The sequence below is a fragment of the Penicillium cosmopolitanum genome, assembly GCF_028827165.1.
Source record: "Penicillium cosmopolitanum strain IBT 29677 chromosome Unknown utg000009l:1.0-9042332.0:1.0-9050551.0, whole genome shotgun sequence".
Lineage (NCBI taxonomy): Eukaryota > Fungi > Ascomycota > Eurotiomycetes > Eurotiales > Aspergillaceae > Penicillium > Penicillium cosmopolitanum.
The window spans coordinates 8,073,785-8,099,676 of NW_026622679.1; the positions used below are offsets into that span (position 1 = coordinate 8,073,785).

Here is a 25,892-nt window from a genome sequence, read left to right on the forward strand (position 1 = left end):
GCCCACATCGATCTTGGCATCTTTCCATCCAGACGCGTATCCACGTTCACGTTACTTCTCATCCAGAATGCCCCTCAATCTTTCAATATTCTTGCCTTCTGGCGTCCGTTCCTTATGACCAAACTCACTCCTTACCCTCGTACCTTTCGCCGAGTGCTGGTCCGCAACCGCCTCATCCGATCTCTATTCATCATCTTCGCTCTCTGGAATCTAATCGAGCTGCATCTCATTCTCCGCAGCATCTCCGAGACCGACCATGACCACAGCTATCGCGAGCAACCCCGCCAAAAAGAACGAATCTACATCGCCAGCGTCAACTGGAACAATGAACATATCATGCGCAGCCATTGGAGCCAGGCATTGGTCGACCTTGCCTGGAAGCTCGGTCCTGACAACATCTACATCAGCATTTATGAGAGCGGCAGCTATGATAATACCAAGGGTGCATTGATAGAACTGGATCGGGAATTGGCTCGCATGCAGATCCCCCGCAGCATCACTTTATCGCCCGTCACACATCAAGATGAGATCGCCGCCCCACCGGGGGATCATGGTTGGATTGTTACACCCTCGGGAAAGAAAGAACTGCGACGAATCCCCTATCTATCACGCATTCGGAATCTGAGCTTGGAGCCGCTCCAAGAACTTGCAGCGCAGGGAATCACTTTCGACAAGGTGCTCTTCCTCAACGATGTTGTTTTCACCGTGAGCACCACCTCTATCCTGTCAAGCATTGAGCTGTCCAGTCTAACTTGTATCCAGCCAAACGACGTGTTCGAGTTACTCAGCACAAACGATGGAAACTATGCCGCAGCTTGCTCACTTGATTTCTCCAAGCCACCTAATTACTACGATACATTTGCTCTCCGCGACGCCAGCGGTCATGAAGCTGTCATGTCGACCTGGCCATTCTTCCAAGATCCGGTGTCTCGCTACGCAATGAAACATATGTCCCCGGTTCCAGTGACGAGCTGCTGGAATGGCATCGGTAAGTCAAGTCAAGTCTCGCCTTCTCATCCCATTTAACGAGAGAAAGTTGCAATGCCCGCCGCGCCCTTTACCGCATCCACACCCCTCCAATTCCGTGGAATTGCCGACTCCCTCGCAGAATCCCACCTCGAAGGTTCTGAATGCTGCCTGATCCATGCGGATAACCCTCTCTCGAAACAGAAAGGCGTTTATCTCAACCCGCTCGTGCGGGTGGGCTATTCCGGACCGGCGTATGTAGCCGTGAACCCGGTCGTGAATTGGCTCACCCCGCGAAGGATCCTGCAGGGCTTGTGGGAGAACCGACTCCGTCGATGGATGAGTCTGGCCTGGATAAAGGAGAGAATCGTCCGGTCGCGGATTTCTCGTTGGGTCGCTCTATCCGGGAAGAATAGGGAGCCTGGGCCCTATTGCGTTATAAATGAGATGCAGATTTTGCATCCCTATGGGTGGTATCATGTATGATTTTCTTGCATACCGGAGTTAATTTTCATGGGCATATTAGTCTTGGGATTTTGTTCGGGGAGCTAATTGTGAGCGTATCCAGAGATTTCTTTCTTTTTATGTTGAAATTCATTGATTTCCCTTTCCACCTCCTTTGGTATATACCAATAAAGCACGCTATATGAAGTGGGTATATCGAGATTATGATAAAAATTATATCCATTTCCCGCATGTCTCATATCACGGTCGATGGAATGTGGCAAATGCAGGGTGCAACCAGCTTGCAGCATGACGACAGTCCTAGCCCTTCTAGGTAACGGAGACATTCAGTCCAATGAGTTTCGGGTCCAAAGCACGAGTGACCGATCAAAGACCAACCAACCGATTCCCCAAGAGACAACCAATTCAAACAGACCCTTTCGGCAACTTCTCCTGCGAAGACTCCGCATCCCCCTTCACGTGCGAAGAGGTCGGCGCGGTCACAGGCGTAGGAGCCGCAGCCTTCGGTGGGGCCGGCGCAATCCAAAAGACAGGGTACCGGCGATGCAAATTATTTAGCAGCAGTGCGCACGACATAAGCAGAGTCGAGGAGAGCAGGACCACGGGCAGGTAGTACCAAGACAGGTTCCAGACCTCGTCGTTCGTGGCGGGGAGTAGCGCGGTTGCACCGGCAGGGGGGTGGGTGGTTCCGGTCAGCTGCATGACGACTATAGCCGTCGCGGTTGAGAGGGATGCGGCGAGCCAACGCAGCGATTGGAAGCGGGCTTCGTCGGGCATGAGGCTGAATAGCTTTGTTATGCAGATTCCGGTTAGGGCGCTGAAGAAGTGGCCGAATATTAAGGCACGGGGTTGCGCGAGGGGACTTTCGATTGCGCCGAAGCAGAGGACTGCTGATGCACCCTGGTGTTCTCATTAGTACTCGTAAATATACATTGAAATTCATGTACAAGTTGAAGTATACGTCAAGGTGGCGATGTCTATCTAACAAAGGCCGACTCGGACGAGGACTTGGAGTGGTGGCGGGATTGCAACTTACATATGAGGCAATGATACCAGGTACATGGCGCGATGTGAAGTATTCTGAATAATTAAATAGGGCTTGTACCACCGAAAGACCACAAAATGCCGTGATAAAAGACCAGGCGGCGACTTGGTATGGTGGGAGTGGCTTCACGGGTTCGGCGCGGTAGCCGAGCCAGTGGCTAACCCAGGGCGGGAGGCGGGATAGACGCGATGCAGACATATTTAAGATTTTTAAATACGCTGGGAAGGCCAAGAGCTCGGAAACGGGCGGTTTAGCACGCGATGGCTCGAAAGAAGAGAAAATAAATGCACGGAATGCAGCGATGCAAAGGGCGTTGCGCTAGTGCGATTTGGGATGAGGAGAAAAGTTCGTGCGGAGAAGGAAATGCGTGCGGAGTTCAATTTGGAGACATCGGGGGATTCCGATGGATGTACTTTTAGTATAGCAGGGGAATTGGTAGATAGATGTTAGAATGTAGTCACTTGATTGACTTTGGTTCATCGAAACGCGAGTTAAATGTTGCTATTCACCAAAACTTGCAATGCTTTGGTATCTACTAGCATCATGGGCGTCGCCGTTTGGCCCGTTCGGCCGTGCGGGGATACTTGATGGTACAGACTCGGACTATCACATCCATCGCAAGGTGGGAAGATTCGAAAGCAGACTCCCTCTATACTCATACTTCCTTTTATTTAAGCTTTTTAAGCGCCTGGCATCTCTTGAAACACTGGTCCCTGCGTCTTTAGTGTCAACATGCCATCTCCATAGAATACCCCCATTGGCTGTAGATAAGGCTGTCAACAACTTCGACTCCAATTGGACGGTGCGCTTAGCTTTGATATACGAGTCGGGGGATCTTATTAAGGTTGTTTGTATCGGAGAATATCTCAAGATGTGTAGAAATTATTGAAGTGAATGCTCAATTGTATGGAAGGAGTAAAAAGTGATTCCATTATACATTATACGGCAAGATCATGCAGCAGCTCTCGGCTGACAATGTGCGACTCACCAAGGGTGCCCTTCATTACGAGCACCAGATCATCCACCGCACCCAGGAACTTTAGATAAGAACTGACTGCGACGCAGAACCGGCGATAATTTTCATCCCGGATCAATTCCTTGCTCAACGCGATCTCAACTTGGTGGGCCTTCCAAAACTCGAAGCAACGTTTCAGCAATGGAGTGGGAAGAACTTCGGGCAGAGGATCTCCGGTCTTTAGAGCTTGCTCGACCACGCCAAGAACAGCCATGATATCGCCGACATTGCGGTGGTCGAGGAGACCAGCGTGGTGGGCAAGTCGGGTTTGGAATTTCTCTGGTAACGATGACGAGAGGAACAACAGGCGACCGATGTGTTGATTCAGTTCTTGGCACAGTGCTTTGACATGAGCGAGACAGTCGCTGTCAAAGTGTGAGCTAGAGAATTCCAAACGCAGCAGGGCAACGGGCCCATCGAGAGATGTCAGGGTCTGGGCAAGGTCAAGGGCAAGTTGCTCGGCGACGAGTCCCTCTTCACGGTCGGGCTGGCCCCAGCATGAGAGCAGCAAGGCATAGTGGTCGGACAGGGATCGGAGTGCATTGGAGAGCGACTTGCAAATGTGACGTGCTGCTGAAGGTGGCCGCGGGAAGATCTGTACGATCAGAGCGGCAGTAGCTCCCACCAACACGAGCACAAGTCGCCTCCAGAAAACGTTGTATCCCCAGCCAGGATTACCGTAGGAAGGAATGTGTCTAGGATCTAGTTAGTCATACTCTCAGTCATTCCAGAGCAGGTAACTCACGTATCGTCGTAGCTGTAGCCGACGACCAGAATGCAGGTCGCGCCGCACATCATGGTCGCCTGCAACAAGACCAGTGGCGCAAACAAACGTCCCCACATTAGCAGCGTAAGCACAACAGCCATCACCGCAGCTAGGCCGTAGGGGTTTCCATCCCCATTGCCCGAGCCAATATACCATGCGACCAGGCCCGCAAGACCACCAACAACAGTTCCGATGGCACGGGAGACAAATGAGAGTGAGAAATCGGACATGTAAATAACGACACTGGTCTGAGCCATGATGAGCGCCCACAGGCCCTTCTCGCGATAGTAGAAGCCCGCGCTGCTGGGGATCACGGCGGGGACTCCACAAGCGATGGTGACAATCACCATACGCAGCGCGTACATACCCTCAGGGCAAATCAGCCAGTGGTAAGTGCCCAGTATAGCCTTCCCAAGTCCACTACGTTGTTTGACTTTATAACCTCGGCTGATACGCAGACTCTGTTGGGCGGCATTGATCTGCGCTTCAACGACGTCGGGGTCGGGATAAGGCGATTGCGCAGCTTGAACAGGAGCGATGGATTTCTTGTGGAAAACCCAGTTCACCGCATAGCGCAAACCGCGTGGGAGCCAAATACGGACCTTTTGGCGCTCCTTCATCAGAGCCACGAGCTGTGCGAGCACCTTTTCCCAGCCGTCGACCATGCTTAGAACCTGTTCTTCAAAACTCATTCCCATCATAATGCCCTGGCCTCGGCGCATGGTTTCATCGTCGGTGTCTTTCAAGCGGCCATCTTCGCCGAAGATTTCTGCATATGTATCGAGGAGTCGTTCGGTAGTCTCGGAAGCAAAAGTCGACCGGAGTCCCTGCAATGTCTCCAATGTAGAAGCGCTGCGCTCACAGAGCTCGTCCATGCGTTGCTGAGAAGGCTTTCCAAACCAGCGTGCAGAATTGACAGCATGGATACAATCCGCGATAACAGTGCTCGCCTCCTGGCAAACGGGCAGGATCTTTTTGGTTGGAGGGCGAATCGCCTCAAGCATATCCATGCGCAGAGACTCATGTTCTGGGCTTCGCAGGGTCTTGATCAAATTGACATTCTCCATGAGCTGGCGCATACCGATCTCTCGAGGTCGCTGCTTCTCGCTCTTCTCCGATTCTGACGACCATGGACGGTCCAGTGTGAGAGAGTTTAACTTTTCAACCTTTGCTTTCCCTCCCAAGCGAGCGATGTGTATTTCCAATAGCGAGAGACTACTCAACAACGCCTGTCGCAATGGCTCCTTCAGGCTCTTCACATCGTCCGCGTTCCAACGGCCAACAGAGAAGTCAAGTTGCAGGAAGGCCAGTGAAGGCTCCATCTTCTTATACGCAGCAATGGTTTTCATCTTCAGCTTTTGCAAGCTTTTCAGATCCAGGGGGTCACCCTCCAGTAAACTGGCATATGTGACATCAATGGGGCCCTTGAGTAGCCGCACGATACCTTCCATGTCCTCCAGGACGGCAGCGGAAGTGGACTTGGGAAAGAACAAAATCGACGAAGCCAGGCCAATACCGATTCCAATGGCCGCCGGCTCAACCAGAACTTTGGGAATAGTACCGGTGAATGAAGGGAGCAGTGGTCCCACGGTCAAGAAGACATCCATGCTAATTGTTCCAAAGATCTGGAGCAAGACAAACTTGGGGTTTTGAGCTCGCAGGCGTGCCTGTGCGATGCGGGGTCAGCAAACTGATATTCATCCATTCAAATTTTCGTTTTAGTTGACGAAAGATGGCAACTCACGAGGAGGTAGACCATCAGACAAATCAGAGAAAAGTAAATGACTGTCACACGGACATCCAACATCCAGCCTTCGTAAACCAGAACCTGCTGTACAGATGCAAGAGGCTGGCCAGTTGAATTAGATATGGAATAAGCTTCTTGGCCTAGGGCCTGTAGCTGAGCATTAGTCTCAGCCGCCGGGCGGGCAGCCAGAGCAGCCTTCATCGCGATGACACCCCAGGCCCAGCCAAGCGCCATGCCGAGGATGAGGGTGAAGGCTCCCAAAATAAAGATGAACACGATTCCTGACGGAGGAACCATGAAAAGAACGAGTCTGAGAATAAAAATTGAATCAGTTGATCGTGTCACGATCGCCGCACAGCCATGCTACATTGTATACCACTCACGTCGCAAAAAAGGTTGCGGTGCCGATAGTTTTCAGAGATGAATTGATGAAGATCAGTAGCGATGCGACCCAGGCAGCCATGGAGCATCGGAATAGGACTTTCAAATCGCGTGCATTGAAATGGTCCAGCCATCCGGGCAACTTTCGCGATTTTGCGACCGGGGACGTCTCCTTGACGGGCACAGGGTCCTCCTCGGTGGTAGCCGGCGAGGGGCCGCCAACGGCATCTTGTCGGGTCGGATCAGACATGAGTTATTAACTTATTAACGCCGCCCCGGCATCGGGATTAGGAGAAGTTAAAGAGAGAGAATTGGCAACTCAAGGTGTGTGGGAACAGGTGTGACAGGGAAGAAGAAGTCAGAAAGATCCTTTCCCCGGGGGGATATAGAGCATTAAGATTTCCGAAAATCCTTATTCCGGGCGTGCACTGTCCAACTGTGGGTGGATGAGGGGAAACCGGGCCAATGTCAGAGAATTCCGGTTGAAACCCACGCTATTGACGTGGATGGGGTGCACCGATCGGCGTGATTGAACGCGAGTGTCCTGAAGGTCCAACGGGGGTCGTGATCTGACTGGGGCAGAAGTTGCGATGCTCGTGGGATGCCAAGGATGATCCACCGGGAATGGCGATGATCAGCATGTGACTTGGACTTGGATGATTTATGCACATCTACGAGTACGCATTATTTAATGAAGAGTATCCTTAGAGTTAGAAGTTAGAGCTGTGTTGCTACTCTAGTAGCTACTGCCAGTGATAGCCTTGGAATAGTACACTTGATCTTGCTGTCTGTCGTCACACTGGCAGTGAGGTCAGTCTTCAGATATCGTCCACATGCTGACTGACACCTTACCCTAGGGTTGTGGGTAGGAATCCCCTGGGTATCCATACATTTCATCCTATCGATTCGCGAACCAAAGAAGCATGCCACTAACCGAACTCTAAGTCAATTGTATACATAGTATGAATAAGTGCCTGGACCGATCCGCTTTTGAACGTTCTAGAACTATGTACAATCATTATTTACTAGTAGCCCCAATCTGCTCCCCACTCTGTTCGCTAGTGCTAATTACCAAGAAAACGGGTTGGGTCCAGGTACGATCGAAGACAAAATTAACGATGTAGTGGCATTCGACGAGAATCCTAAGCATGGGGGAAAAGAGAGGGAAGTTGGGTTATCTATCGAACTAGATACAAATTTACCTAGGTAACTAAATAGTTATGTCTGTTTTGATGCCCAAAGCCTAAGGCATCAGCAGGCAACAAACATATGATTCGTTACACTGCACCCACGAGGTTTTTCACCTGATTTAAATGCGTGTATGGACCTCCGAAGCCTCAGGGGTGGAAATATTGTTCTTCAGATAAGTAGGCTATTTTTAATTTCCTCGCTTCCAACCCCATTGCGCACATCCAATTCTTTACTCCCACACATCCCGAGGTCGTTGGCATCCAGTAGTCTCTATTCCTAACGTCAGTTTGTGGATGGAAAACCCTGGGTGTCTGGTGTCTCTTCAGATCCATGCGCTGACTGCTCGCAGGTTCTTGGGTCTCTCAACATTGCAGTTTGGTCGTTTTATAATAACTTTTATTCAAGTTGGGTTCTCAACTACTCTGAAGCGGGTTGTGCCTAGAAATTTACCTCGTCTGGTTCTACCTCGCGGATAGGTTTGAAAATGCGGTTTGCGATTTCTGAGAATTTTGATCGTGCAAGGCATTGTGTATTCGGGCGCAATATATTCGATAACTTGAACATTGCAATTCCCAGGGAGGGGTCAATGTGTGGGCGTAGAACCCTGGATAGAAAGGGGCGAGAACGATTCAGAGCGCGGGACTCCATATGTTGAACGCGTTGTTGGTAGAATTCTTACTTTCCAAACTCTTTGACCACTTCGTTGACAGATTGATATCAACTTGGAACGTGAAGCAGGCTACGGAGCGACTTCAGGCACGACAAATAGGTCGTCACATGATCCCAAAGTAGCACATCAAGATCGTGGCTAAAAATAATATTATGATGGGAATTCCTGTGGGGCGAGGACACAGGTCTCACCAGTCTAGCCACAAGGATGCAGGCTTACCCTAATATGCATGATATGAATAATGAGCCCAGCCAAGCAGCTCCAGGCAGCTAATTTCGTATTCGGGATAACCGTCTCCACAGTGCCTGTTTCGGCATGCCCAGGCCATGGCAGTGCGTACACATCGTTGGCAATAAATTACATTCAATATTGATAGGGATCCCCTGAATTTGTTGTGATTGTTGTTGTCACAATCTTCCGGTTCGACAACTCTGTCGACACCATGCGACATGAAGGTGATGGAGTGGCTAAAGCCATGGCTGCCCCTTTTCACACCGTCTCAGATAAGGCACGGTCAAGTGTGGCCTACTCGAAGTCTGCACTCCACATAAATGGCCAATATGTTGAACTTGACGATTTCAATGCGCCAGCCGACCCGATTCCACCTCAAGGTCGATCCGCCGCTTCCAAATCTTCTCGCAGCAAATTCTACTTCCCTAATACTCTCTGGTCTCGCTTATTTGCTATTATCGGGCTTCTCGAGACATTTTTTACTGTCGGCATTGAAAGGTAGAGTAACCACGTCATCCATCCTTCCCCCTCAAAGTGCGCCGATCCTGACATGAGCTCTTTTGTATAGTTGGGTTTTCATCAGCGTTTCAAGACGATTCAACGAGTATGACAACAATGACGGTACATTACGACTTCGGTCTTTCCTTGGCCTTTACATCTTTGCTCTTGTCTACGAACTCGCCCTTTCCTACGATGCGCTGAAGCGCAAGAATACATTTCAATTGGTTGGACTTTGCCTATGCAATTTCGGGCTCTTCGTGTACGGAGTTGTCCAGATGAAAGAGATCAGAGAGACCATAAGTGGTTTGTCAATAAGCGAAGCTTCTGGGAATCTACTCTGGAAACACTACCAGATAGAGCTCATCCTGATCCCTGTGTTTATTGGGGTCTGTACAATTGCGATGATCTTCGTGACGTGGAGGTTGCGGGCCGAAAACTCGTGGAATATCTACCAGAGTATGAGCGCCGATTTACAAATGAATCGCCGCTATTTCACATACCAGGTTGGAATTCCCTTCTTGAAAGATGTTCGAATGCTATCTAACCTAGCCTTAGGTCTATATTGCCCTACTGAAATTCGATTTCTTCTTCATATTCGGTACACAACTCCAAGTCCTACTTGCGATGAACGACTTCAAAGACCACGATTTCATATTACAGTCTGCTATGATTCCGGTATCGATTGTTATTCTCATCCTAGGAGCCCGGTTCTGTCGATTGGAGAAGAAGAAATCGCTTTCTGTCATTATGGTAGGGACTCTTCTGGTGGCTTTGACAACTCATGCTAAACCCCATTCCAGATTTTTATGCTTGTCATTGCGGGGACTTTCGTATTAGTGATTCTACAAACATACTCCTCGTCGAAAAGTAACAACCTAGCTCACTTCAAAGTGTCTCTGACCTTATTTTCTGGACTGGCAATACTTTTACTCGGTATCACCATTGTTAACATGGTGATCTGCATGGTCAACTTTGGGAAAGGGCTGAAAGAATACATCAACCACTCCGATAAGAAGAACTTGAAGCAGACTCCAGACCCAGAGTACCAGGGAAATGTGACTGGTAAACAACGGTTTGTCCTCACTTGATGGCACGAAATCGAACCCATGGTTCAGTATGATACAAATGTGAACATGTTTCTTTGCAATGGTTCAATCTATGGATGTAGAGGGAGCTCACATTCTAGCAATTCGCCTACGAGTAGAATTTCCCGAGACAATTGACCAATAAACTACCCGCCAAAGCAGGGATTGACAATAGCTACCAAGCTCCATGTTCTAGCTAGCGGCTTTGGCCACCTCGCTTGGTCCTCCGAGATCTTCAAGCGGGCCAATGCTTACGCTTATTTGGCCGACGAATAGCGCTGTGGTTAAGCTTCCCTACACTGCGGGACTACCCACGACAGCCCGAGTATAGGTTATACATGGTTATTGCCTCTTGCGACCGGGCACCATTTCCACTTTTTTTTTTCAAATCAATCAACAAAATAACGCGCAATGAGTTGCAGCCCCAGAAAAATCTCGTCTTGCCACCTCCGGCCATCGGGCAAAAAAAATTCCCGTTTGGCCTCCGCAAAAAGAATAAAAAGTGGAGCGTTCGGCGCGGCTCGCCCAATAACTTCGGGCTCGGTGGGTGCGATTCCGCGATGCGAAAAAAGACTCCCGATGTCGTGATCTGCGCCGGTTCAAGGTTTCGGAGAAAAAGACAGAAAGAGCTACATCTCCCACATGGTTCTTGTCTTGTGTCTTCTGTCGGTTTTTTTTTCACTTGCATGGGGAAGTTCTGAGCATACCCTCAACCTCCCCCTCCCCTCCTCTCCAAATCGACCTACCAATAAACTAGCAAGATGGAAAAGTCCACTCTCGCCGAGGACACCATCCAGCCCGATCCCGCCAAATTCGACAATTTCGATGCGAACCCGAAGGATGAGCTTCAGATCAATGTTGGTGGTCGCGGTGCTACCCAGCGACGTCTGCGCAACTATCATGTCACCATGATCGGCTTCTGCAGTGGCATCGGTACTGGTTTATTTGTTGGTACTGGATCTGCCTATGCTAAAGCCGGTCCTGCTGGTCTGCTGCTCGCGTACATCGTTGTTGGAATGGTGCTGTGGGCTGTCATGCAGAGTATCGCCGAGCTAGCCACCCTCTTTCCGACCGCCGGTTCATTCCCTCACTGGGCCACACGCTTCATCGACCCCGCTGTCGGTTTCTCTCTCGCCATTTCATACGGATATTGTTACACAATCGCGATTGCATCTGAAGTGAGCGCAGCAGCGGTCATTGTCTCCTATTGGAGCGACATATCGCCGGCTGTGGTCATCACAGTTGGGTTGGTGTTGATATTAGCAATCAATTTGGGAAGTGTCCGGTTTTATGGAGAATCAGAAGTTATTGGAGGAGCCATCAAGGTCCTCTGCTTCTTGGGATTGGTGATCGTGTCTCTTGTTATCACCTGTGGTGGTGGACCAAATCACGAAACCATTGGATTTCGCTTTTGGAACAACCCTGGTCCGTGGACAAACTACAACGGTATTACCGGTCCAGCGGGCCACTTCCTTGGGTTCCTATCGTCCTTCGTCAACGCCTCATTCAGTTTTATCGGTGTCGAGACCGTCGTCATTTCCGCGGCCGAGTCGGTCGATCCTCATCGTGCTATCCCAAAGGCTGCCCGCCGCGTGACTTATCGCATTGCGTTCTTCTACATCCTCGGGGCGCTCCTAATTGGAATCATTGTTGATCCACGAACCTCGGCTCTTACGAATGCTGCATCCAACGCGAAAGCCTCCCCATTCGTCATTGCAATTACCGAAGCCGGAATCAGTGTTCTACCGTCCATTGTCAATGCTTGCATTCTGGTCGCTGCCTGGTCTGCGGGTAATTCATACTGCTGGGTTGGTTCGCGCATGATCGTGGCTATGACTACTGATCACCAACTCCCTCAATACTTCGGCCGCTGCAATAAGAAGGGTGTCCCCTACGTTGCTGTCATCGTATCCTGGCTCTTTGGCCCCTTGGCCTATCTGAGTCTTGGAACCGGTGGTGCCGCGCAAGCATTCAACTGGCTACTCAATCTCAGTACAGTTGCTGGGCTGATCGCTTGGGCAACGCTCTGCTACTGCTACATCCGCTTCTATGCTGGAATGAAAGCCCAGGGCGTTTCTCGCGATACCTTGCCCTGGGCCGCGCCATTTCAACCATACACGGCGTGGTTCGGCTTCGTTGGCTCAACCATTATCACCCTGGTGGCAGGATTTCCCGTCTTCTTGAAGGGCAACTGGGATACTTCCAGCTTTGTTGCCTCCTACATTGGTATCCCAATCTTTATCGTGCCGATCATCGCCTGGAAGCTTTGGCATCGAACCAAGTATGTGCGGGCCTCTGCTATCGACCTTTGGTCCGGCCGTCTACAGGAAGGCGAGATTTCGCCTCGCAAACCTCCCAGCACCACATTCTGGGGACGTTTCGTCGACTGGCTTGTTTAGTTTTTTTTTTCGCATATTTGCATATCCATAGCACGATACCACGTCAATAAGACACAGCGATTTCAATTTCAACACATTGATACATTTATTTTTCAACCGGTTTCGTAGCCGATTCCCTATACAAATTTTCCAATCATGCAGCGGTAAACTGCTCCCGAAGCTTCTTGATATCCTTGTGCGAGGCTTTGCAGCAGCCGCCTACGATGAAATGCTGGAAGGGGCCCTTTGCATTGGCATCGCTAACAACCTGCGCAAGTTGGACTTCCCAGGGGCGCTATTCTCGAGTCAGCAAATCTCCAGTAACGAAATCATGGACCGCCTATACTAGAGCGCACTTACAACATCCTGATTATCACCCTGTCCCTCTGGCCTCTCCCAAGTTTGCGTCGTAGTATTATAAACCTCTCCATTCGTTCCATCTGGGTACAGGATGAGACTCGGAACCGCCGAGGCAAGACCCGTAGCAATTGCATCCTTCACACAGGCCCCGAATTTGTCGACCAACCCCGAGAGCTTATGAACTTTCGTGCAGTTCATACCGATTCCCAAAGGCACAAGGGCTCCTTCCATCGGGGCAATTGACGCCTCAACAACCTGTTCGACACTGCTCCCATCGGGAAGGCACTCATCCTCCCTAGGAAATACACAGGCGATCCAAAAGGGCGCCGTGATTCCCGAGTCATGAATTGCCCTCCGCACCGCACGCACTTCATCCAACCGCGGCAATGTCTCAAAAGCAACATATTGAATCCGCGAGGTCAAATCCTCCCCTTCGACATTCTGAAACAACCGCAATCTCTCCAAATGCCACCGATAAAGGTTTTCCTCATCATCGTGCTCTGCATCATAAACACCCCCGTACTCCTGTCCGGGAATCATACAAGCACCATAAGGTCCAAGGCTCAAAGCTATCTTTGCTGAATCGCGCACTTTCGAAATTTCCGCGACCTCCACGGCTGTCCGCAGGAATCGACCAACCTCAGACGCCGGGATCCCTTCTGGGAATTCGGCCGTCTTTGTGTTTTGAAACCCTCCAGTGTAGATTTGATAAGTCGCAGTTAAGAGGATGTCCACGCCTGCCTCACCAAAGTCGGATTGACAGGCTTTCAGCGTTTCGGGGTTTGAGACCAGGAGGTGGGAGGCCCAGAGAGGTGTGTCTGCGCTGGAGAAGTTCACGCCATATTTGTCCTGCAGAGAAGTTCCCAGACCACCGTCAAGGATTTGTACGGAGGCCATTGCGCACTTTTATGTATGAGTTTTGGGTTTGTAAGGGTGATTGTAGTTGGAAGGCGGGGTGTTGCTCTTTTTGATAGTGTGGAAGATTCCGTTACATAAGCTTTTTTTCACCACGCCCGTCGCCTGTCAAAACAGAGATGATATGATCTTCGTTTCGATGTGTCAGCAATGTTATGGGAGTTGTCGAAATTTTAGAGGCCTCTGTTACAAAGGCTACAGATAATTGAAGATCTAAGATCGAAGTTAATCAAAACGGCCTTATCCAGGTTATAAAGACCTCGGGGCGGTGCAATAAATCTACACTGGTCACGATGAGTTCCAAATAATTTTCGATCAGTAATCCTATTTCGTCTTAATCCATATATCATAGTCAGATATTTATAGTCTAGTACTATTACTCCCTATATTGGTGCTGCTGAGCTAATTTTAACCGTTCAAGATTCTTTGTCTCCAAGGCTACAGTAAATCTCAGGCTGAAATGTTCAAATTTCAAGTTCTATACCATTAAACTGGAATACTTCAAATGTATATAGAAAGCAGATGAAGCCAAGTACCAAGCTATTTCTGGCATCTATCAAGCAAAAGAAGGATGGATCTTACCGCAAGCTCGATCGGAGATTCTTTCCTTCATAAGAGCCTCATAAACGTGCGCTGCCCACGAACAACAAACTTGCCTGGTGTCCTTGGGATCAATAATCTCCTCGACGCCAAACGCATTCGCGGTTCGAACAGGATTCATAAGGCGTAAATACTCTTCTTCTAACTCTTTATATCGCTCCTCTTTCTTTCCAACCTTCTCCGCCTCACGCAACTCATGCCGGTGCCCGACCTCAATTCCACCATCCAGTGGCAGGGAACCCCATTGACCGGAAGGCCAGGCAACTTGCATGACGGGGTCGCGAGATCCAAGCATCACGCCTCCTGCAACACCAAACACACGGCGTGTCACCACATTGAAAATAGGTACAGTGGTAGTGTAGTACGTCTTCGCCAATTCAACTCCCCAGCGCATAGTTGCGGTGCGTTCAGCGACGGTGCCGATGGCGTAGCCGGCTAGTTAATGTTAATGTCAGAGTTATTTTGGAACTATGCAATTGGGAGTTAAGAAGTTGCAATACTTACGGACGTCAAGGAATTGCAGAATCGGCAAGTTCATCACATCGCACATCTTGAGCAGCCGAGTCAGTTTCTGGCTCCCGGCTGCGTCAAGTGCACCGCCATTTACTTCGCAGTTCAGCGAGATCACGCCCACGGGGTGTCCTCCCAAACGCGCAAGTCCACCGATAGCAGTCCGACCCCACAGGGCACCAATCTCAAACCAAGAGCCTTGGTCAACGACCGAGGTGATGATTGTTCGAGGGTTATACATGCGAGCTTGTCGGCGAGGAATGATACTGCGTAGGGCGACATCCTCTCGATCCACAGGATCATCGCATGGGATAACCGGTGGAGCCTCACTCCCAGCGTTCGGAAGATATCCCAGCACTGTGCGTAGCTGTTCATAACATTCGGCCTCGTTCGCAGCTAGGTTATCGATCGTTCCATTCATACAGTGAACCATCGGGCCACCCAAATCCTGGAAATCCAACCCTTCCTCAAAGGTCGCGCCCTCGACAACCTTTGGTCCGGCATTAAAAAGGGCTCCAATATCTGCTGCCATGACTGAGAAATGACAAGAGACCACCCTAGCGGCGCCAAGACCGATCTATACCAATACCATTAGTACCCTGTAGTAAAAGAAAAAAGACTTTCCTCTCATCAGGACGACATACCGCAGGTCCAACAACAGCACCCAAATTAGGAATTCCCATATTCAACTGTTGAATAACTGGTTTGAAAGGAGCAACATGAGGTAGATAACTCCACCCTTCCTTCTTGATAGTCGTGACGCTACCACCCCCAGAGCTTCCATCAACAAGCTTCACAACAGGAACCCGCAGTGCAATCGCCAACTTCTCGACATATACAGTCTTCCCCGAGCTTGCACCATCTGCATGTCCAGACCGAATGCTAAAGTCATCCGCCGTAAGCAGAACCTTTCTTCCGCGGAGCGTACCCCGCCCTTGAACATTATTGCTCGGAATAAAAGACACGGGCTCCTCGCGCATTGGTGCTGTCTTCTTCCACGTTACAGTTCCTGATACAGAGCCTATCTCAGTGAATGAACCAGGGTCAAGAAGCTGTTCGATACGCTCGCGGACCCATAGCTTTCCTGCTTGTTTTTGCCGCACATAGCCTCTGTGGTTGGGATCTGGCGTTGCGGCAATCTTGCGAAGGGCAGCAATTTGTCCCAAGACATCGGAGTGGTCTACTGGAAGACGTGATGCTGTGTCTTTCTCCTTCTTTTGTTCCTTTGGCGGGTCTGTGGAGAGATGCGAGGAAACCTGATTAAGACGCTGGGTGGCTTGATCGTTGCCATTTGGAGACGACTGTGACAAGTCACTGTCTTTAGCCATGATTGCAATTTTTTCTTTCGAGTAAGACGCTATCGCATAGTAAATTTTAGCTGGAAGGGCGAGTACCGGGGTAGTGATTGGAGATTGGACTCGGCTGGGGCTGGTTAAGATGCGAGTCCCGCTGAGGGGAAATTGAAGTCGGGGCTATCCGAGGACCTCGGCGCGTTTTTGCTGTCGTGTTATAAAGAAAAGTAACTCTGAACTGTCCCAACAAGTCTCGTCGCGCCAAATACGTGTCTCTTATACTGCCGATAGTTTTCTTTTGATCGGGTGTCTTCATATATACTGGCTGAGAGACTTGTCTGCGACTTTTGCTACCCCGGATTTTTGTGACGCCATGTCGTCATCCCCGCATTCACGAACCATCAAGCGATTGCTGGTCGCAAACAGGTGTGTCACTCTTAATCACATTGTATACATATTAGCATGTATTGATCCCATTCGACAGAGGTGAAATTGCTGTTCGCATATTACAAGCCGCACGGGAACTGCCTGAGCCAGTCGAGATCTTCGCTCTGTACACGTCTGATGATCAGTCACACTGTGAGATCGGACGCCCACATCATGCAATTCAGATCCCATCTGCGTCATCCTATTTGGATATCACCCTGCTCGTTGATCTAGTACAGAAGCACTCCATTGACGCAGTCCACCCTGGGTATGGCTTCCTCAGTGAAAGCGCCGAGTTCGCGCACCGCATGTTTGCAGAAGCGAGGGCTATTGTGATCGGGCCTGGTCCTGAGAATCTTGCACGTACCGGCGACAAACTTCAAGCAAAACTATTGGCTCAAAGATGCCAAGTCCCTGTATTAGAAGCCATGAATCAACCAACAGCCAATGTTGATGAGGCGCGGGCTTTTGCCCATCGGGTTGGTTTTCCCGTCATGATCAAGGCTGTGGATGGCGGTGGTGGACGGGGAATTCGTCTGGTTCACGAGGACTCAGAGCTAGACAGTAGTGTCCAGCGTGCCATTGGAGAATCACCCTCTCGGTCGGTCTTTGTGGAAAAAGCCGCTGTGGATGGATTCCACCATGTTGAGATCCAAGTTATCGGCGATGGCATGGGACAAGTGCGACATCTCTGGGAACGAGATTGTAGTGTGCAGCGACGCTTTCAGAAAGTTGTGGAATGTGCACCTGCCTTGATGAGGGATAGAGATTTGGTGTCCAAGGTCATTGACTCGGCTTTGAAGATGGCTACTGAGATTCGGTATCGCTCGCTGGGGACATTTGAGTTCCTGGTTAATGAACAGAAAGGGGAATTTTACTTTTTGGAGGTCAACCCACGACTTCAAGTGGAGCATACTATCACAGAATCTATCAGTGGATTGGATTTGGTGCAGATGCAACTTCTTCTAGCACAGGGAGCAACGTTCGAGGATCTTGGCCTGGGCACGGAGGTCAATTCGAAAACGCCTCCCCGAACAGCTTCTCAATCCAGCTTCGGATATGTGCTGAGGACCCAAGCAACAACTTCTCTCTGAGCATTGGAAAGGTGACCGAATTCGTCGTTCCTAGTGGGAATGGAATCCGCCTTGACACCAATGTCAACACTTCCAATGGAAGTGCGTCAGTAGTGGGATCAAACTTCGATAACCTTCTCGCCAAAGTCATTCTCACTGCATCTAGCTGGGAGGCCGTTGTCCGAAAGGCCCAACGAGTTCTGTTAGATTCGAGAATCTCTGGCGTGAAGACTAACATCGATCTTCTCCGTGGCATCGTCTCGCATCCGGACTTCGTAGTCGGCCATGTTGACACGCGGTGGTTAGGGCTCAAACTTGACGAAATATATCATTTGGGACAACGCATCGCAAATGCTCAGCCCGGTGGTGAAACCGTCAGATCTATTTCTCAACAATCGTCATCTCAGGCTGGACTACCTGCCTCAAACCACTTGTTCCGGAAGGGAGACGCGTGGTCCATCACATTGGAGCCACTGACGAAAGATACCTCTCAGGAAGCTGCCAAAGTGACCCACCATCTTCGTTTCTCCCGTGTGTTTCGGAATGATTTCCCCACCTCCTTGGCTGCCGAGATTGAGTACACAACCCCTACATCTCAGACAGCGATTCCGTATCGAATGCAACTGGAAACCACCTCGACTGCGGCATCGGCTCTGGTCTCTTCCACACACCGACGAGGTGACCCTCAGAATCCCAGACATATTGTGCTACCTCTTTCCGGAAGGCTGATTGAGATTCTTGTTTCCGATGGGGAGAATGTAGTCGAAAATCAGGTGCTGGCCTTTGTCAAACAGATGAAGATGGAACTGGAGGTGCGGAGTCCCAGGGCTGGAAGAGTGGAATGGGTCCATGAAATGGAGGATGAGGAGGAAGATGTGGCCGAGGGAATGCTCCTTGTGGAACTGAATGAGCCACAGGAGAAGCAGATGCGAGGTAAGCTATGATAGAAGTAGATGAGATAGTGTTTGCACATCCCGGTACATCTTTAGACAGTAGAAGACTCATATATCCATACTTCAGGCCACAACATGTCAACTAGCATCATTGGTCTAGTGGTAGAATTCGTCGTTGCCATCGACGAGGCCCGTGTTCGATTCACGGATGATGCATTCTTTTTTGTTGTTTTCCTCTCTTCCTTGATTTTAATGTGTTATCTTTCTCTCTCCCCCCACTTATCTTGTTTAGTGGCTGCACGATCGTACTTGTCTTTTTTGCCGTAAAACTAAACTCTATTGGATTGCCTTGGTTGATCCACTGACAAGGCACGTGGTTTTAACGACGTCACCGCTACTTACTTCGCGCTGAACTTGGCCCAATCGATTCTCCAACTCATAGCCGGCATGGAAGATTTGAGTCTCTACATTCTGACAGCGAACTGTGCGAGGGATCGTATCGATGTGGATCTATTCGCTGACCACTTTTTCGATCCCTTGATCAAAGCAGGTCAAGGTTTCAACGCTCCAGAGCTGATCGTGCTCTCTCTTCAGGAAATAGCTCCCATCGCCTATTCTTTTCTAGGCGGTTCATATCTGATTCCTTACTTTGATGCCTTCGTTCAAACGGTCAAACAAGCTACTGCGAAGCAATTCAATGAGTCCTACGAGAGTGTGGTCAAGGACCATACGGGTATGACCGGTTTGATGGTCTTCGCCCGCGCCGATGTCACAGATAGGATATCCTGGATTGACACTGCGCACGTCGGATTTGGAGTTCAAGAGATGGGCAATAAGGGCGCTGTTGGGGCTCGTCTAGGGTATGTGGTGGACGACCATTCGGCCAAGACTGTGGACTTAACCTTTGTGGCCGCTCACCTGGCTCCCATGGAGGATGCACTGGAGCAGAGGAATTTGGACTGGCAGAGCATCGTTGAGCGCCTTGTCTTCTCACAGCAGCACCCTTCCAACAGTGAGATCAAACATGGTGGGCCCAGTGAGGGAACAGATGAGAATGCCGCGCTACTCGGAGAGCACCGATCACCAGATCAACCGGAGGGCACCCGCAGGGATCTGTTTGCACCGAATTCCTACCTTTTCCTGGCAGGAGACCTGAACTACCGCACATCAGATGTCGGTCCGTCCAAGACTGATGTACTCCGGTTTCCTCGCCGGCTTGTTAATCGCGAGGATATCTCGCACTATTCCCACCTTCTCAAGGAGGACCAGCTGATGCGGGAGATGCGCCAGGGCAATAGTTTCCATGGCCTCTCAGAGGCGCCTATTGACTTCCCCCCAACATACAAATACTCCGATGCGGCCCGCCAAGCGGCTCGGCTTGGAGTCGACAGTGGAGATGCCGAATGGAAGTGGTCGAGCCACCGTTGGCCCAGTTGGTGCGACCGTATTCTCTTCCTGGACACGCCGTCTTGGGCTGGTCAAGATGCGAGTGATCGACGGGTCAAACCTCACACGTACGACGCGCTCCCCTTTTTCCCCAGTCGGACCATCGCCCTGTCGCGCTGGCTGTGTCTGTGCCTCTACCTCCATCTTTGCAACACACATCCTCGTCCGAATTAGATCACATGAGCCCCTCCCCCCGAAGGCTGGCTCCATTCTCAATCGACCCCCACTGGAGGTCTCGACGGGATACTGCCCGGCGGAAGGAGGTAGCGGTGGGATTGCTGGCCTACCTGGGCTTGACTTGGGAAGGGAACGGACTGCTTCTTGCATCGACAATCGGAATCATCGGTGCATGGATAGTACTTCGTTCGTTGTGGGATGTCTGAGTGGACGATCTGACACAGCTGTATAGCATTTCGGGATCCTGGCTCTTTTAGGGAAGATCACAATAATACGACTCTTTTTTCTTTTTTTCGACCAGGTTGTGACATTGTAGACAATCTTGCAGGCCTCGGCATCGGCCGAAGGGCAAAAGGAACAAAGCATCAGCAGCCTCCAAAAGCCCTTCAAGCCTCCAGCCGCAGGTCAAATGACGTCTATCAGATAACCCTCTCTTTCCACCACATCTCCACGCCAGTCCACATCTAGCGACGGGCCGAAGGATGAGGTAGCGCAGGGTTCACTAGTGGCCGGTTTTCCAAGATTTCCCTCGTCTCAAAACAGTCACATGAGGCGGTCCCAAATGGTCTGGCCGCCTCGCTGGCTGTTGGGTGGCTGGGGTTGCGGAGGCATGAGGTCACCGATATTCGCTGCTCGCGACCTTCCACCCAGGCCCACAGGACCCCAGGTGGCCCAGAGCTCAGAATTGCGCGCTTGTCATCATCCTGGCTGCAGTGTCGGCCTGATTCCTGCTGTCGTAGTAAGGTTTACATGCCCCGGTCACACGGGAGGAGTGTGACTGTCCAGACGCCCAGGCTGCGGCGGTCCAGATTCAGAGGCTCGGGTTCCACCACCCGCCTTCTGCGCCTTCGATCGTCTTCTAGACTCTCCGTCTCCTCTTCTTTCTGCTTCTTTCTGGGCCTCTTCTGTCCACTCCGCCGTTATCCGTCGTTTCCATCCTTGGGCTGGTACGGTTCATTTGGTGCCTGACCCGCTGGTCCACACGTTCTTTTGCGGTCCGCGACATCCGAGTTACGGGTGTCTGCTAGATAAACACTGAAAAGTGTTATAGGTGTGTGTGCAGTATGCAGACATACTAGAATGATCAGTTCAGTCATTTTTGCATGCATTCGGAGGTGAGGTGGCGCTGATGCGACAGCTCTTCAAGGCAGGAGAGGGCCAATGCAGAGCGAGCTCCGCGGGGTGCCGTCGCAACCGTAAGATTCTCAAGCGCAGAGCCGTAAGCCACCTGAGCCAGTCAAGTGACCTAGACTGAGCTTAATGCCCTGGGAGCACATTGGACATCTACGTTCCCTCCCGATTGCCGTTTCCAAGCTGTGCGACACGCGGTGCTGACGAAACTGTAATTTGCCATGGCTGGGCAGGCGGGGCATGGAGCAACAAAGAAAGTAGAGAGAAAGAAGAGTGGTTAGAAAGAAAGGGGACAGCCATCCGAGGGTTTCAGCCATAAGTCAGTATTCTGTAGTATACCCTAGAACTATCCAGTGGCAAAATCACCGTCAAGCTTTATTGAGTGCCGGAGCTGTCAAACGGATGCCATTGCCTAGGCTCTAGACTAGAAGGACGGCCGGAAGACCGATCTCCAGCTGTACTCCGTACCCGTACCTTGGTTGTCGTTCTTTTTTGTTCTTTTTTTTTTCTCATGTTTTTTTTTTTCCGGAGGGCTCCACCTCCAATCACAAAATGACAGGAGTGACAAGGAGTTAATTGATCTACGAATCAAGACTTGGAAAAGGCACAGAGCAGAGAAGCTGGCACTGGTATTGGCAGGGGTGACCAACCCAGGCCAAGTCTGATGGTCACCCCAATGCTGATATAAATGCAACTGCAAATACAAATGCAAATGTAAATGTAAATGCAGCAAATGCAAATACTCGTACCAATCAATACCAATGCGCAGGGCTCGGAAAAGTGCAGGCCTGGACGTGACCGAAACAGCGTGCAAACCATTGGCAAACAGGCCCGAACGGGTTAATTCAGAGGAGCTAGGCAGACTAACGCGTGAGTGGGCGCGCGGTGGGGATTCCAGTTTTCCAGAACACTGCCCGATGCGCATGTCCAGACTCAGGCTCAGGCTCAGACTCGGATTCCCACTCGGATCCTGGCAGGATCGCGCAAGTTACAGAATACGAACACACTCGTGTTAGGGCATCAACTCGAAACAGTTGGAATTGAAGGGAATTGAAGGCGGGAAGAGCCCCTCCGCCCCTTTTTAGGGGCTACTCTCTACTCGAATTCGCCTCTACTCTACACTCTACACTCAATACAGAATCCCCGACAGTCCTTTACCCTAGAGACTGAACTGCCACGTCGGCACTTTGGACCGCTCGTTCACTCCGGCACTCAATCTGAGGCACGGGCAACGTTGCGAGACCTCCCTCCCTCGGTGTATGGAATTCGGTCAGCTGTCTAGAGCTCCACCGGGTCCCTGCAATCAACCATCACGACGGGCTGTGAGTCTGCGAGTCATTCCAAAGCGATTCGGCCCAGCGCGCGCATTCTTTTCTTCGCAGTCTCCGTTGCCATTGGCCCACCCCTTCTAGTCGGCAGGGCGTCATGCATTGACGACCAGCATCTAAGCAGATCAGAAACCCGCATTGCCGGGTCGAAAGAAGGGGATCGACCGATCTGCCTTGGTGTGCGAACGGAGCCCACCTGGCCAAAGTACGGGACATGTCACTGACAGCGCGGAGGAGATGACAGAAATACGGAGGATGTGCAGTTGCAGAGGACAAAGGACCGTGGATTGCAGAACTCCGTTTTCTCCGTAGTCTCTGAAGTCTCTGTAGTACTCGTAGTAGCCAGCACCAGTACTCCCTCTGAGGTAACTAGCTGATTGGAAAATACTGTAGTAATCAGAAAGGAGAGAGAGAGAGAGAGAGAAATAAATGGAAAAATAATAATAAATTTCCAAAAGGAAAAAAAAACAGGGGGAAACAGAGAGGGGAGTCATGAAAAATAATAATAAAATAAAATAAAAAATAATCCCAAAAAAAAAAACTGGAGCAAACAACCCCAGTCTACAAACGGCTTCAGACCGTAAACCCGTAACAATGGAACCCTAAAAATTCTAGTTCATTTCCATTTCCATTTCCATTTTTTTTTTTTAAAAAAAAAAATATTCCCTCCTTTTTTAGGTAGAATGGCAGCTTGAGCCTCTTGAGATATAAACCCCCCCCTATTGCCCACTCCCTTTCCTACACTATTTTCCTGCACCAGTACTACGAGTATACTACTTGACTACCTGACTTCTGCTATCGGACTACCTAAAAGTGACTTTCTCTGCCACATTCACCTACCTCGACGTCATCTCTCTTCCCCCCTCTCTCGGCCAATTTTAAAGTTCCAAGCCTGTTTAGCTTCGAATTTCCTTCCCCTTTCGGAATTTCTTTAAGATCAAAGAGGATCCCCCTCCTCCATCCGCACCGCGACTTCCTTCACCTCCGCACGCTTTTCGCTCTTCTCTTTGCTCAACACCCAACTGAACCTTCTTCGCAACCACCTTCTCGTCGCAACGACCTCCAGTCTATTCTGCGGACTACAGCCAAACCTTACTTCACTTCCACCACATTCACCAACAACCACACCCACAACCATCACCATGTACTCCTGCGCAAACCAGCCCCGCGGTTGCCGAGGCCGCGTCAACCGTCAAGGAAGCAAGTGCTCGGACTGCGTGGTACGTATTAATCTATGCGCGCCGCCCACGGCCACCGTTACAACCAAGCATTTTGGGCGCAAAGAATGAGGCAAATGTATACTAACTACTTCCAGACTCTCAACCTTCGCCGTCCAGCATCCGCCTCTCCCTTTGCCCAACCTCGCGACTACAAGCGCGTGCTCCCCTCAGAGCGCCTCAGTGCAGTCTTCAAGGCTGAGGACCTCGAACTGTAGAGGGTCAACTCCCCTCTCCGGAACCAAGGCCTGTTTCCTTCGCCATGCTCCTCCGGATACAACAGGGTGACTGGGTTGTGAACCTTCACGGACTGGTTTCCGCGGACTTTCCGCCCACCCCATCCCATCTACATTTCGTCTTCTCATAATGCATCTACCGGGCGTTTGTCAACTTTACTCCACGGCGGCTCTCATCTTCCTGCGTTCTCATTTTTCACGTCTCTCGCTACATCGGGACTAAATGCATGTCCTCCGGCGCAAAACCAATCTCTTTATCTCACCTACACACGCACACACACAACTACACGAAGGAAAGAAACACCCTACATCAACGCGAGATGTGCTTTCTTCCTTTCCGCTCGCTTCTGAGTTAATGGGAAACTGAAGCAATGACGGTCGTTCTGATTCTGATCTCTTATCTGCATGGAGAATAGATCTATCTGTTTTCTCCTCGGTTTCTTTTTATGCATGGCTACCATGGAAATCTGCCACTGGCGGGCAGTGGCGCGAATGGCGGTCGATCGGTGATCGATCTTCTTTTTCCTTCCGTTTCCTCTTTTTTCCCCTTGCGCATGAGTTCGTTCATACCCCGCCGGGTTCCTTTTTATCTTTCTCCCTATGTCGTTTCTCTATGCTTATTTCTTTGTTTCCGCGATGCCATACCCCCCATTCTGCGATTTAATGCTTTACCGGTTCCCCATGATCACCCATGATCTTTTTCCCGAGGATAGTTTCTACTAGTTTAGATACCTGCATCATACATGCATGCATACACTGCCTCTGACTCTACTTTCTACTTCTGTCCTCCGCTCCGCCTCTCTACTTCGTACTGTAATTTGACCATTAGAAATCGTGTCGTCATTGTTCAGGTAAATATCACAGCCTGGAAAGATCACAGGATGACATCCATGTCAGCCGTTTCAGTGACTGCACGTCTAGAACGACCTATCAGTCGATCCCAGCCCCCGAGAACTATATTTATCGAAGCAGCCGCAAACTTAGATCCTTCGGCCATAACATAGCAGGTGGAACCGTGGAATGCATCTTTTCTGACGCGGAATGGTTTCATAAAATTGGCCAAGAGACCAACCCCCCACGATCCTCAACTGTCATCGTGCAGCCAATACATGGATGCGCCTGATCCTCATGTCGGAGTCGGGAGTTGGGGCCGGGGGTCGGATTCTAATGGCCCCATTGTCATCGCCGCACGCCGTCGCCCTCGGGCGCCACAAGGCTTCCAGTGGAGCCTCCAGCTGAAAATAAAAAGGTTTTGGCATAAAAATTAAAAAGCAGCAGTGAAAAATACTGAAAAGGGAAGGACAACTCAAGTCAGCCTTGGAAGCTTTTTAGTTTACATTTTGAGGCTGGGCACTAGGCAACGGCCGTAGGATCTTTCTCAGCTTACTAGTACTAATGTAGTGTACTTGGACGGACACTGATTTGTCCGGATATCTCGGTACGGTATCTCTACGGGGGTTTCCGTACTGAATGCCATATGCCTTATTCTGGCTAGCAATTACTCCTTATGGAGTACTACAGAAGGGGCCTACATTGGGGCCAAAACCACGGGACCCATTCGAGGCTGACACAATGCCACAGTCTTAATTCGATGGGACTAGGCCAGCAAAGAAGCGAATATGAAACGGGATACGAGTGAACAGACTATATTTAAAGAAAGAGAGGAAGAAAAAAAAAGGACCTCATTACTAGGATTATACTTTGGTCTCGTACCTCGTTCTAGAAGATTGGAATGGAACAAAACTGGAACAACCGAGGCGCGTTTCAGCCTTCAGCCCTGGAGCGCTTCTGGACGCGACTAGCGACTTTAATCTATCTGACATCTACCCAAGAACCCACACTCTAAT

The 25,892-nt window shown here is 50.3% G+C and overlaps 10 protein-coding genes across 10 annotated transcripts; 6 read left to right on the forward strand and 4 right to left on the reverse strand.

Annotated features, from left to right (window-relative positions):
* Window positions 1–114: 114 nt before the first annotated feature.
* Window positions 115–1,452, forward strand: N7509_011111 (glycosyltransferase family 69 protein; the record flags this gene model as incomplete). The annotated part of the gene is made up of 2 exons (XM_056635748.1): window positions 115–988; window positions 1,037–1,452. The coding sequence occupies 2 exons, from the start codon at window positions 115–117 to the stop codon at window positions 1,450–1,452; spliced, it is 1,290 nt and encodes a 429-aa protein (XP_056486368.1).
* A 384-nt stretch (window positions 1,453–1,836) lies between these two features.
* N7509_011112 (HPP family protein) lies at window positions 1,837–2,674 on the reverse strand (the record flags this gene model as incomplete). The annotated part of the gene is made up of 2 exons (XM_056635749.1): window positions 1,837–2,331; window positions 2,468–2,674. 2 exons carry the CDS (start codon window positions 2,672–2,674, stop codon window positions 1,837–1,839), a joined length of 702 nt encoding a protein of 233 aa, XP_056486369.1.
* Window positions 2,675–3,414: 740 nt separating this feature from the next.
* Window positions 3,415–6,635, reverse strand: N7509_011113 (uncharacterized protein; the record flags this gene model as incomplete). Its single annotated transcript, XM_056635750.1, has 4 exons — window positions 3,415–4,186; window positions 4,237–5,924; window positions 6,002–6,314; window positions 6,388–6,635. The coding sequence occupies 4 exons, from the start codon at window positions 6,633–6,635 to the stop codon at window positions 3,415–3,417; spliced, it is 3,021 nt and encodes a 1,006-aa protein (XP_056486370.1).
* A 2,053-nt stretch (window positions 6,636–8,688) lies between these two features.
* Window positions 8,689–10,066, forward strand: N7509_011114 (uncharacterized protein; the record flags this gene model as incomplete). The annotated part of the gene is made up of 4 exons (XM_056635751.1): window positions 8,689–8,975; window positions 9,046–9,481; window positions 9,534–9,728; window positions 9,779–10,066. The coding sequence occupies 4 exons, from the start codon at window positions 8,689–8,691 to the stop codon at window positions 10,064–10,066; spliced, it is 1,206 nt and encodes a 401-aa protein (XP_056486371.1).
* A 758-nt stretch (window positions 10,067–10,824) lies between these two features.
* On the forward strand, window positions 10,825–12,462 carry N7509_011115 (uncharacterized protein; the record flags this gene model as incomplete). The annotated part of the gene is made up of 1 exon (XM_056635752.1): window positions 10,825–12,462. One exon carries the CDS (start codon window positions 10,825–10,827, stop codon window positions 12,460–12,462), a length of 1,638 nt encoding a protein of 545 aa, XP_056486372.1.
* A 133-nt stretch (window positions 12,463–12,595) lies between these two features.
* Window positions 12,596–13,698, reverse strand: N7509_011116 (homocysteine S-methyltransferase family protein; the record flags this gene model as incomplete). Its single annotated transcript, XM_056635753.1, has 2 exons — window positions 12,596–12,736; window positions 12,802–13,698. The coding sequence occupies 2 exons, from the start codon at window positions 13,696–13,698 to the stop codon at window positions 12,596–12,598; spliced, it is 1,038 nt and encodes a 345-aa protein (XP_056486373.1).
* Window positions 13,699–14,272: 574 nt separating this feature from the next.
* On the reverse strand, window positions 14,273–16,154 carry N7509_011117 (uncharacterized protein; the record flags this gene model as incomplete). Its single annotated transcript, XM_056635754.1, has 3 exons — window positions 14,273–14,751; window positions 14,821–15,403; window positions 15,471–16,154. The coding sequence occupies 3 exons, from the start codon at window positions 16,152–16,154 to the stop codon at window positions 14,273–14,275; spliced, it is 1,746 nt and encodes a 581-aa protein (XP_056486374.1).
* Window positions 16,155–16,852: 698 nt separating this feature from the next.
* N7509_011118 (putative pyruvate carboxylase) lies at window positions 16,853–18,561 on the forward strand (the record flags this gene model as incomplete). The annotated part of the gene is made up of 2 exons (XM_056635755.1): window positions 16,853–17,395; window positions 17,479–18,561. The coding sequence occupies 2 exons, from the start codon at window positions 16,853–16,855 to the stop codon at window positions 18,559–18,561; spliced, it is 1,626 nt and encodes a 541-aa protein (XP_056486375.1).
* Window positions 18,562–18,957: 396 nt separating this feature from the next.
* On the forward strand, window positions 18,958–20,130 carry N7509_011119 (putative inositol 5-phosphatase; the record flags this gene model as incomplete). Its single annotated transcript, XM_056635756.1, has 1 exon — window positions 18,958–20,130. The coding sequence occupies one exon, from the start codon at window positions 18,958–18,960 to the stop codon at window positions 20,128–20,130; it is 1,173 nt and encodes a 390-aa protein (XP_056486376.1).
* A 3,604-nt stretch (window positions 20,131–23,734) lies between these two features.
* Window positions 23,735–24,027, forward strand: N7509_011120 (uncharacterized protein; the record flags this gene model as incomplete). Its single annotated transcript, XM_056635757.1, has 2 exons — window positions 23,735–23,812; window positions 23,908–24,027. 2 exons carry the CDS (start codon window positions 23,735–23,737, stop codon window positions 24,025–24,027), a joined length of 198 nt encoding a protein of 65 aa, XP_056486377.1.
* Window positions 24,028–25,892: the final 1,865 nt, after the last annotated feature.